Source organism: Astyanax mexicanus, chromosome 13, assembly GCF_023375975.1.
Source record: "Astyanax mexicanus isolate ESR-SI-001 chromosome 13, AstMex3_surface, whole genome shotgun sequence".
Classification (NCBI taxonomy): domain Eukaryota; kingdom Metazoa; phylum Chordata; class Actinopteri; order Characiformes; family Acestrorhamphidae; genus Astyanax; species Astyanax mexicanus.
Window position 1 is genome coordinate 28,991,465 of NC_064420.1, and position 12,150 is coordinate 29,003,614.

Here is a 12,150-nt window from a genome sequence, read left to right on the forward strand (position 1 = left end):
CTAGATTATATACATCTGCTATGTTTATGCTGGAGTATAGGCGTGACATTTGCAGAGGGGATGAATTGTGTATAAACCAGTAGGGAGTCGGAATGGTATATGTTTATACTTCTCATGCAACCACAAGCTGCAAACTTCTCATGCAAACACAAGCTGAAATGAAATAGGAGTAACAAGGCTATTTTTAAAATGTAAGAAGAAGAAAGTTCAGATAATTATGTGAAAATGTAAGTAGTATAAGTAAAAAGTTGCCTGAAAAATAGTTAGTATTAGTAATTAAAGTATAGATAACCACACTATCTACTTAAGCAAGGTAACAAAGTATTTGTACTTCATTACACTCCTGTGTGCGGCACCCAAGCAAGGAAAATTTACATTTTGAAACTTAGGCCCAATCCCATTTCTCTTTGATTGTTATCCTTTCCCTTGGGACAAAGTTACTTAGGGAAAAGTTAAATTCAGCCCTTCAGGCACCTGATACAGATATATAGCAGTGGACTGCTAAGGTTCAGCATCCCAACTGCTGGTTAGTTAACTTTAGGGCACTGTATGTCTTCTGCACAGCTCTGTAAAACTTAAAATCCTTAATTTTGACACCACAGTGTACGAGCTGTTTGCGACAGTGTGGGCGGAAGTACACCTTGGCATTACCTACCCGATCTGTGCCCCTGCTCATCTCGCTCAGTTTGCAGTGCGCATGCGTGCGCATGCGCGGCACAAATCGGGCAGGGGGTACAGATCGGGGAGTGACAGTCAACTCTCTCGCGTCGCTCAAACCGCCCGCTTCGCATCGCGTCGCTGCTTGTCGCCCAGTGTCGCTCGCTCTCATTGAAAATGAATGACTTCCGGCTGCTTTGTCGCTCGCATCGCGTTCGGTGTGGACGAACGGTAATGTGAACGTAGCCTGAAAAATCTCAGTCTAAAAAAAGCCACCCCTTCCTCTTCTCTTTCCCTTTAATTTCCCTTAACTTTCCTCTTCCCAGGGCCAAGGTCTGATATGGGATTGGGCCAAACTCTCTGTGCATGTCTGAAAGGGTTAAATGTCATTGCTCTGCGCAAAGCGTGCGCAGTGTTGATGGTGGTACTCGTACAGATACTGCGCTCCCATTGGTCATTGAGGAGGTTGTCGTTAGGAGGCGGAGCTGAGGAGTGAGGGTGGTTACTGTAGTGGTGAAAATGGCAGCGCTGTGTGTTTTAATATTGAGTGCTTTAATATTGTCGTGTAATTGTGATAGTGTGGAAAAACCGAACGATGTCACGGGACCCGTCAGCAGTTCTGAACCCGGGCAGAGCGAGTCTGCAGCGGTGAGCTCCGGCGGCCCCGTGGCCGCTCCGGTCAGTGAGGCAGATGAGCCGGCTGAAGCGGCGGCTGGAGGAGCGGTCAGCCCGCCGGACCAGTGCGACGAGGAGCTGGTGCTCAGACCTCTGCGCTCCGGGGATATATACGCCAGCTTCCAGTTCAGAACACAGTGGGATACAGACTTCCTGCACCACGGGAAAAAAGGTTGTATAATGTTATAGCTAAGCTGTGCGCCTTTAATTTGATTTAGCGAGCTGCTTCCTGCCTAGCTGCAGGCTAGCTAGCTGTTTGGGCTGTGTCCCAATATCTGAATGAATGAGCCTACCTTCCTTTGCTTGGTTTAGTTAGCTTAGTGTTTGTCTAGCCGGGTCCTGTGGGCATATGTCAGTTCATTTTCTGCTTTAATAGACCCAGGGTAATTTCAGAATGGGCTGTTAATGAGCTAAAATTGTAGATTAGATGTGTTGGGAGCAGGGAAAACACTAATTAGCTAAAAAAAAGTGGGCATCCAGTTTAAAGAAGCTAAGTGTTAGCTAACGTTAACTCTACGTGGTTTATTAGCATCTGAGAAGTCCACGGCCTGTTTAAACACACTAGCTAAATAGCCAACCTAGGTTAACTAACATCCCAAAAACTCTTAATCTAGTGTTTAGATTTACCATCTAGTATATAATTTGTCCACAATATGTTCCAGTACACATGTCTGCTTGCACAGTACTGTATAGCTCAGAAAGTTAGCAGAAGAGAAGACATTGTGTTATTGGGATCCAGCCCAGTCTGTGCTGTAGTTATGTATTTTAGTGAATATAACCTATAGTACAAAAAAGTTAGGACACACTTCGTCTTATTTAATGTATTGTCTGTTTTTATTGCAAATGTAATACTTAATAATTATTTTTTTTAAATAAGTGTTAATAAAACATAATATGAAAAAGAGATTCTTCTAAGAACCACATGTAGCTTTGAGGACAGATCTGCACACTTGGTATTTTAATCTCAGTGGCTTCATGAGGTAGAGTCACCTGAAATAGTTTTCTCAGTGTCTTGAAGGAGTTGCTGTAGGTGCTGAACAATAGTTGCTGCTTTTCGTTCAGGCTGTGCAGCTCCAGATCAGGGGATTTGGTTTAGATCAGGGGATTGTGGAGACCAAACACTTTTTTGTTTACTACATAATTCCATATGTCTTTCCATTTATGCTCTAAAGACTAATGGTTGTTTCGTCTTGTGTTCTTTCCTTCACCCACAGTGTCCCATTACCGACTCTTTCCAAAGTCTCTAGGCCAAGTGCTGTCCAAGTTTTCTGTGCGGGAGCTGCATATCTCCTTCACCCAGGGCTACTGGAGGACAATGCAGTGGGGGCAGCCCTTCATCCCCTCTCCTCCTGGGGCTGAGCTCTGGGTGTGGTTCCACAACACTGTGGAAGAGTAAGTAACAGTGTGCCTGTATACAGCTAAATAGTCATATTGCTGTGATTTTCAGCTACTTCTGGCTACTGGATTTGCACAGATCTCCCCATCAAGTCACCCTTCCTAAAGAAACAAATTAGGAGACCAATCACTGGTTGAAATATGAATGGAACAGAGCAGGGTCAATGCTATGGTCTTGCTCACAGCCTAACCAGGAAAATGATTGGCCCTTGTTGTTTAGGAGACTTTATGATTCAATTTAAATTAGATGCAACGGTGAGTGTTTTGAGAACTCTGTCATATTTAAATCAATGACCATTTGCTGGTATGTACTGATACCACTTCAAGCACTAGTAGCTACAACTTAATGTATTTTACTTACATTTAAATTATTTATGAATAATCTCAACATCTTCCTTTAAAATCTAAACATTTATTTATTGTTTATAAATATCTCAGGGAATCTATGTAAGCAGACAAACTACTTTTATTTTTCTGTCCTTTTTATTAATTTATTGTTTTTTTTTTCATTGAAAAGCTCAACTGTTGATAAGACTTTAAAAAATATGTTTACTTATAACGCTCAAAAAAGATGATTACTACAGTAATTGCAGGCTTTTAGTAAATCACTTTGGGATACAGCATACATTTTTTTTTTTAAATTGCATTGTTTTTAGAACATAGGAGCATTTTCACCCCTGCTCTATTTCCAGTAAATTAGTTTTTACCCTTTTTACACATGATCCAAATTGTTTGTGCAGGTGTGAATACAGTAATCACACTCAAATGAAACCCTTAAGAGGAGACGGTTCTGTACAGTGTACAGTACAAATGTACACTGCAATAGTTTGTTTGTGGTGAAAATGTGATCTGACCTTGATCTTACACACCTATGGGGCATACTCTGAATATATACTCTTTTTATATAAATTAGCCCCATATTCAGTTTAATCTGGTATATTATCCAGATAATTATTACAGCTGTGCGTAAATAACCCTACTCCTCCTGCTCCATGTGAAACTTCACAGAAACATGCACTATAAATATTCACAGGATCTTTTTCCTGTATTTACTCAAACTCCAGACAGATCGGAGCAATAAATAAAGAGAATGTTCTCATGTGGTTTGTTGACACATTTTGGCGTGTGTGCAATGAGTTTCAAGTATGCAAACTCATTAGCAGATTCAGAAACCTACTATAGCAGTGAAAATTCCTTAAGTCACTAAACAAACAAACTGAATTGATCCTCTGTTTGTATTACAGTGTGGATGGAAACTGGAAGGAGCTTGTCAACGTTCTGTCAGGCATCTTCTGCGCATCTCTAAATTTCATCGATTCAACAAACACAGTGCAGCCAAGTGCTTCCTTTAAACCCCTGGGACTTGGAAATGGTATTATTGAGTCTTTTAGCTATTTTATTGCTTCACTTATTTGCTATATCAATTTCACAGACTTTGTGTTCTCCCTCATGCAGTTACTGATCATCGTTTCCTGCGTTATGCCACATTGCCGCGCGAAATCGTCTGTACTGAGAATTTGACTCCTTGGAAGAAGCTCCTCCCCTGTGGCTCCAAGGTGCTGAACATTGCATTTGGTCTACTCTGATGCACAAGGTCTATTGATCTGAGTTTGTCAAGATAATCAAGCTAATGCTCTGTGGATCTTTCTAGGCTGGTCTAGCAGTGCTGCTGAAGTCTGAGAAGCTCTTCCATAGCAGTTTTCACTCTCAGGCTGTGCATATCAGACCTGTTTGTAAGGTGAGGTCCTATGAGTTTCCCGTATTGGTCACATGGTGGAGAAGGAACAAAAACAACGATTTCACACTCTCTTTAAAGAATCAAAAATTGTAACAGCTTTGTGTATAAGAAGTTTTTTTTAGGTTTGTACTTTGAATAACTGTAACCAAAATTGAAGTCTTAAGTCAAGTTTTGCACACAATAATGTATCATTTGTGTACGACATTTAAATTCTTGCTTCTTCATAGCTTTTTTTTTTCCCACCACATGGTACCTACACTATTCAACTCTAATGTACCATATGTGCCTAATGAAAATACAAAAAGCACTATAAAACTGTCATAACGTGCATCTTTAAGTAAAACGCACAAAGAAACAAACTGGCTGTAGTAATAACTAAGGCTTCATGGAATGCTTCAAGCAGAATGAGTTTGCTGATGTATTTACTGTAATATTTCATTGCTAACCACAAAATAACTAAATAAAACATCTCTAAAATGTTACCTTTACAAGACAGAACATTCTAAAACCTTTAATATAAACATTTTTTATTGAAATAGTTATGGAACATTTTCTGATATTATTTTATTCTCTTGATGCGTCATTAGGATTGGCAGTGTACAAGCACAGCATGGGAACTAAGACAGACTCTCAATGTAGTGTTTGACATCTACACCTCTGGCCAGGGCAAAAAAGGTTAGTGACACTTAATAAACTATGCAATAAAATGTACACAATCTCTGTATTACAGTTTGTCTGTTTAAACATATTTTCTTTTTTTTACAGAGTGGTCCCTTTTCAAGATGTTCTCTCGCACTTTAACGGAGGCTTGCCCTTTAGCATCTTCAAGCAAGGTTTACGTAGACGTCACAGACAACCCGGAGGTAAAGTATGAAGCCCTTTGGGAAAAGTTCAGAAGAGCTGAAGAATGTGCTGTTTCAATATGTGGTAGAGCAGGGATGTTCAGTCCTGTTACTGGAGGATGTTTTTTCTATTGTAACACAAGCTGAGTTAAAGATGATGTGTTGGAGTAAAATTTAGATTCGAGGCTGAAATGTACAAGTAACTGTACTTCAGGAACACAGTTGGACACCCCTGGTCTACAGGATGTTCATGTTTGCTTTGACATCAGTTGACATTATGCTTTTTTGCCCAACAGGGGGAGCTATTTGACTTGAGCCCAGTCACCCCTCTCCTCAGCACAGCTGTGGTTCTTGGTGATCGCAGGACTTACTCTGTATATGATCTGACCAAAAAAGAGACTTTTGGCCAGCTGCGCTCACTCAATCTTGTCCTGCGCTGGAAAGGGGAAAGTGGTAAGCACAGATATGAGGAGGATTTTCTCCTAAAATGAATCCCACAGCTTTCCTCACAGTTTTTGGCATTGGTTGTTAAAAGACCAGATCATAAAAATACTGTTTTAAAGTCCAGAAAATAGATTTTGCTCACTTATTATATTCACTACACATTTTTGTCCACCACATGGTACCTACACTATTCAACTCTAGTGGACTTAGTTTCAGGTACTAGGTACTAGATGTGCCTAATGAAAAGGCAAAAAGCACTATAAAAGTGTCATAACAAACTAATATGAGCTACTTTTTATGAATCTGACCATGTATCTTTAAGTAAAACACAAAAAAACAAACAAACTGGCTGTAGTATTAACTAAGGCTTCATGGAATGCTAACTTAATCTTGTCCTGCGCTGAAATTTGATGTAGATTTGAAGATTTTCTCCTAAAATGTATTCCACAGCCTTCTGATTTTGGCATTGGTTGTTAAAAGACCAAATCTTAAAAATACTGTTTTAAAGTCCAGAAAATATATTTTTTCTCATTAATTATTATATTCGCTATACATTTTTGTCTTCAGTATTTAGTATGTACTGCTTCGGATCAATTTAAAAGCATTTAAGGTCAACACTTCATAATGTTGATGATCCCCTTTATCTATTTAGTATGCAAGTACATCTAGGTTCTGTTAGTATAGGTTCACTCAGGTGCCCTGTTTCATATTGCCGTTAGTTTGAAGCAGTTTGGTGTCAAAGCAGCCAAACATGAAAAATTAAGGGTGTTTTTACACCTGCACTTTTTAAATTATTGTATCTTTGGCACTATAAGGTGGACAAGGCGCACTATGAATGAACGTCTAGTTTCTGGTCTATATTATTATATATTATTATATTATTATATATATCTGGATTGTAAGGCCATTTTAAGAGACATTACAAGGAACTTCTAATTCAGCAGGTCTCGCCGCTAGGAGGTGGTGGTGGTGGTGGTGGTGGTGGAGGGGGGGGGGGCGGTAGCTAACTAAGTTAAGTAAAGCTAAGCTAAGTAAACTAAACTGTAATAAAAAATACTTTCTTTTAAAGTCAAACGGCTGTTAATCTACACAGATTTCTATCCTGACAACTGTTTATTTGGGTGAGTAAAGCGTTTTTTTTTTTTTTTTTTTAAACAGTGGCCTTAGATTTTCCGTATTTCTCCAGCACTAAGAGTGGAGCATTAGCAGCTAATCGCTGCCGATTAGCATCTAATTTATCTGCCTGTTTGTCCCATGTAGCTTGTTTTAACACGGTAAACGTGCAGACTACAGTCCGATATACTCGCCTCTGAACGGCAAGAGAGTCAGTGTGGTTAGCGGCTAATGCTGCTCCAGCAGTGCTAGCTGGGGGTTAGCAGCAGGCTACAGGCTCACCTCTGAACGGGGAAATAGCGATTAGCGGCTAATGCTAATGCTACTCCTGCCCCGGTGCTGGAGAGCTAAACTGAAACTCCTGTATAACACTGTATTTCTGTGGAGTGGCTTTACTGCTCTATACAACCTGACTGGTAAAATTCATACATAAGGCGCACTGGATTAAAAGGCGCACTGACGATTTTTGGGAAAATTAAAGAATTTTAGGTACGTCTTATTGTGCGAAAAATACAGTAATTGGTTATGTTGGACTCAGGTTTGTTTTTACTTTTAGTGCATGAACTGACCTTGATCTGATTCTACTGTTTGGTGAACTCCACAGGGTTTAGCTGAGCAATGTATTTTTTTTTTGGTTTATTACCCAGGTAATTACTACAGCTGAGAACAAAAGTACTCAATTGTACAGGAATATGAATTAGTTGAGAAAACAGGACCTTCTTCCTGTATTTACTTTTTTGCCACCTACACAGCTATGTCTTGACAAAAATGTGGAGAGAACATTCTCACAGTATATAGTAACTCATCTTGGTTGAATTTTTCCTATGTGTAAAAACAAACAATTAAAAAAAAAAAAATTATTATTAACAACTGTTCTCTGTTATAGGTGACATGTTGCGACCTCTGCTCCATGCAGAGCGCTATGTGGCAGGCTTTGGACTTCAGACAGGGGAAATCCATACCCTGATCTACAATAACCATCCATACCGAGCATTCCCCGTACTCCTGCTGGACTCAGTGCCCTGGTACTTGCGGTTGTACATCCACACACTGACTGTCACAAGCAAGACACGTGAGAACAAGCCAAGTACGTTTAAGTCCAAATTATTGAAAATAGAATAATGTATTTAGGTCAAAGTAAATTATAAAGCATCTATTCAAGTAGTGAACGTAAGAAAAAATCAGTTACCGTATTTTTCACACAATAAGGCACGCTTAAAATCCTTAAATTTTCCCCCAAATAGTCCGTGCGCTTTGTAATCCAGCGCCCTTTATAAAAGAGTTTTACCAGTCAGGTTGTAATGAGCAGTAAAGCCACTTTAAAGCCAGTTTACTTCTATAGTTAATTCTCCAGAACCAAGACTTAAGACTGTAGCAATATTAGCATTAGCTGTTAACACGCTAAGCACTAGGTTTTTTGCCGTTTAGAGAGTATTATCGGCCTGTAGCCTGCTCCTAGCAATAGCATTATCCGCTAATTGTGCTAAGCACTAGTTGGCTCTTTTGCCGTTTAGAGGCTAGTATACAGGACTGTAGCCTTCCCGTTTACCATGTTAAAACAAGCTATGTGGGACAAACCGCTAGCTAATATCGCCCTAGCTTACTGGAACACTCCGGGTTGCTCAGTGTAGCGCTGTCTGGCTAGCCTTAGTGGAAATCTGGAAATCTAAGCTTACTGTAAATAAACAAGCACTTTACTCACCCAATTGAACAGTTTTCAGGAGAAAAATCTGTTTAGATTAACATCCAGCGCTCGTTTGACTTAACAATAATGCGCCTTATAATCTGGTGCGCCTTGTGTTTGAAAATAGACCAGAAAAATAGAAGTTTATTGATGGTGCGCCCTATAGTGTAAAAATTTAACTTAAACCTTTTATTGAAACTTTGTTTTCTGTGTTCCATTTCAAGGCTACATTCACTATCAGCCTTCAAAAGACCGCCTGCGTCCTCATCTCCTGGAGATGCTTGTGCAGTTGCCTCCTCATTCTGTCACTGAGGTGACGGTGCAGTTCGAGCGAGCATTGCTCAAATGGACAGAATACACACCAGATCCAAACCACGGCTTCTACGTCGGGTAAGCCTTAGACGAACTTTGAAAAGCTTTTACATTCGGAATGGAAAAGTAAAGCACAACCTCTGTTTCTGTTTAAGTGACATTTACACATCGCAGGCAGATTGGAAGAGAGCCACTATTCTTTTCTCAAAAACGTTTTAAACCTATAGCCTGCAATTGACTATAATTGTTCCACACATGGACAGAAATGTTCCTTTAGTTCTTAAAACAAAGCCACAATGACTTCATGTAGAATCTGAAGCCGCAGAAGCATGAAATTTGATAAGCTTAATGACTTGTGTGTTTTTGGTTGTGAAATTTTATTCCAGATCATCTGTGATTAGTGCTCTTGTGCCGAGTGTCGTTGCCATGGACACCAACAGCACTCAGGAGCGGCCACTGTTCAGCAGCTTGTGAGTATCTGCCAGCTGAGCAGATAGTTTTAAATAGCTAGATAAATGCAGGCAAAATATATAAAAATTTAAAAAATTAAGTACCCAATTGAAATTCAGTCTGAATTTTATTGAAGATATTAAATGAAAGTTTACGATCTGAAAACCTTGTAAAGCTATTAAATTGTTTTCAGAATTTACACATAAAAAACCATAGACATAAGACCCTGACACTACAGCACGAGGATCACAAGTTAAAACCAGAATTGGCTATGCTCTCTCTGGGTGGGTAGACGGTGATCTGTCCTCAAATCTTTGCTAGTGTGTAGTACTGGCTGGCACGGTTAGTGTAACATTTAGTCGCAGTTTAATTTTCTGACTGTATCAAGCTAAATTCGAAAATAGAAATATGGGTATAAAACTTAATCATTAATGTTTTTCTGTTCAGTAGAGTGAAGAAGAAATTGATTTTCATCTGATTTTTCAATTATCTAAATTTATTTCAGCCTTTCGCAAAACGAAATTCGAGAAAAATGAAAAGTTGAATGTTCTCTCGATTTTCAGATTCGTCCATTTTTGTGTCTTCTAACACACATCTGATGGTATAATCCAGCTTGCAAAATGCAAAAATAGATAAATCTGAAAATAAAAGAGATTTTTCCTGAAATTCTGATTGTGAGGGGCAGATATGAAAAAAACTAAAGGTGGAAAAATGGATGAAACCTACTTCTTGTACACTGCACTACATTTTAAAAAAACGAAATAAAAGTTTTTACATCCAATTTTCTACATTCAATTAATAAACTTTACACTGACCCTCCTAATTTTCAGTTATTTAGTTTTTTTATTTTAGCCTTTTGCAAAAAGAAAAGGTGAATCTTCTTGATTTTTAGATTTGTCCATTTTGGTATCTTGTAACACAAATCTGATTATATAATCCAATTTGCAAAATGCAAAAATGGATATTCAGAAAAAAAGAACCTCCTGGAGATTCAGCAATTTTTATCATAGTCTGATGGGTGCCTAGTTTGTTACTTGGTGCTGCTAAATTGTGAAAAGAAAAAATATAAAAGTGTTTTCTTGTTTAGTTGATTAAAACCCAACAAGTGCACAGACCAAAATAATAACTAGTTTTATATTTGTATAACCTGAATATCAATACCATTCTAGTTAAAGCAGTCTCTAGTGTTGGTGTAGTATAAATAATGTTTTAAGCCAGTTCCTATTGATGTAAAGTCCTGTAACTAGCTGTAATTCTGCTATGGCTTGCTGCATGCATTCATGTGAAATATACATGGCTGCCTGTATATGAAGGTTGGTGAATTTAATGTGGAACCAAATTTCACATGCATTCCAGCTGGAAATATGAAGCTGTATCAAATAAAAAATAGCAACATCCCATGCTAAGTTCAGCTCATTTTTAGGTGTAGGAGTTCTAGCTTGTATTATTACATCCCTTTTTTCTCCACATTATTACATCCGTTTTTTGTGTAGATCTATTCTTTCTTACATAACAAAAATGAGTTGCACACTGTGTGTAAAATCATACACATATTAATTACACTGATTTTTTTTCTCCCTCTCTCTTCTATTTTCCACTCTATTTAGCTTTCCCACCAAAGAAGAGTCAAGCTACTTTGTACGGGTGTACACAGAGCCTTTGCTTGTTAATCTACCGACTCCTGACTTCAGTATGCCCTATAACGTGATCTGCCTTACCTGCACTGTGGTGGCAGTGGGCTACGGCTCCTTCTACAATCTGCTCACCCGCACCTTTCAGGTGGAGGAGCCTAGCCAGTCACTGGCAAAACGTCTGGCCAACGTCATCCGTCGCATAAGGGGAGTACCACTGTTGTGAAGAATCAGCTGTAGGACTTAAATCCAGGAGTCTCACCTCCTTATGAAGCAGCCAGATGAATCTCAGCAATGGAAGAGATATCTGAAAGGACTATTTGGCAAAACATAAAGCCGAGGCTGTTGTTTTCAGAGCTCATGAAGAATGTCGGTACTAAAGGCCACGTGAATTATTTACCAAGCTAAGTGGGAGCATCGTGGTGTTATGGAGCTTGGGGTTTGACTTTTTGTTTACACTGGAACAAATGGGCTATTTCTTTGAATTTTTTTTTTTTTTTTTGCACATAAATGTAAACGTCCTGAAAAAACTGGGAAAGGTATGTTTAAGGTTTCTTACTCCAGTCATCTGGACAAGGCACTCGCAGCAAAGTGAAATATGAAACCCTCTTGATTAATGTCATATGGGCATAACCAAGCCATTAGTCACTCTGCAAAACATCAGCACAAATCCAGTGTAGATGGAGAAGAAAGGCCAGAAATTAAGCAGATACTTTCCATTATGGTTAATGCACTGAAACTCTTGATGTGAAATTGCTTGCTTTTGTATTTTTTTTTCTTTTTAATAAGGTGCTTTAATCTAATTATTTGTTCATTTTAAAATATTCAAAAAACCTACTTAATGTAGCCATTTTGATAATGTGCCATTTCCTTAGCACAGAGGATACATTAAAATGTTTAATTTTATGGTGGTACTCGATCAATAATACTGTTTTATTTATGTATCTTTCCCAACACAATAAATCAATCCAGACTGTTAACAAACTTTTTTTTTTTTTTTAAGTGAACCAAGGGAGAGTTTTTATTGTACAGTGTTGGGGAGAACAGAAAACCTTGTGAAACCCACCACAATCCCAACTGGGCTTAAGTGAATAGGAAGATAGGTGAATGAATGTTGTATAGAAAAATACTTAAACTCCAGTCTTTTTTTGTTAAACCATTTGCCTTAATTTCACCAAAATTCCATTTCCATAACTGCATCTAGTTTTG

General features: G+C 38.6%; 1 protein-coding gene across 2 annotated transcripts; it reads left to right on the top strand.

The window, feature by feature from the left end:
• The first annotated feature begins 734 nt into the window (after nt 1–734).
• Nucleotides 735–11,847, top strand: pigt (phosphatidylinositol glycan anchor biosynthesis, class T). 2 transcript variants are annotated; one of them, XM_022664574.2, is made up of 12 exons: nt 735–1,504; nt 2,547–2,724; nt 3,972–4,099; nt 4,183–4,283; nt 4,379–4,465; nt 5,053–5,140; nt 5,231–5,328; nt 5,604–5,760; nt 7,751–7,951; nt 8,773–8,938; nt 9,247–9,330; nt 10,918–11,847. In XM_022664574.2, the coding sequence occupies exons 1-12, from the start codon at nt 1,177–1,179 to the stop codon at nt 11,165–11,167; spliced, it is 1,866 nt and encodes a 621-aa protein (XP_022520295.1). In that variant the 5' UTR covers nt 735–1,176; the 3' UTR covers nt 11,168–11,847. The 2 variants fall into 2 exon arrangements, with proteins under 2 accessions (XP_022520295.1, XP_049342298.1); XM_049486341.1 differs by lacking the exon at nt 9,247–9,330.
• Nucleotides 11,848–12,150: the final 303 nt, after the last annotated feature.

What these genes read in the sequence shown, in the direction of transcription:
- pigt (XM_022664574.2), top strand. Translation starts at nt 1,177, where the DNA reads ATGGCAGCGCTGTGTGTTTTAATATTGAGTGCTTTAATATTGTCGTGT. An exon ending in TTCCACAACACTGTGGAAGA is followed by an intron (nt 2,725 to 3,971) that starts GTAAGTAACAGT and finishes TTTGTATTACAG; the next exon opens with TGTGGATGGAAACTGGAAGG. An exon ending in ACCCCTGGGACTTGGAAATG is followed by an intron (nt 4,100 to 4,182) that starts GTATTATTGAGT and finishes TCCCTCATGCAG; the next exon opens with TTACTGATCATCGTTTCCTG.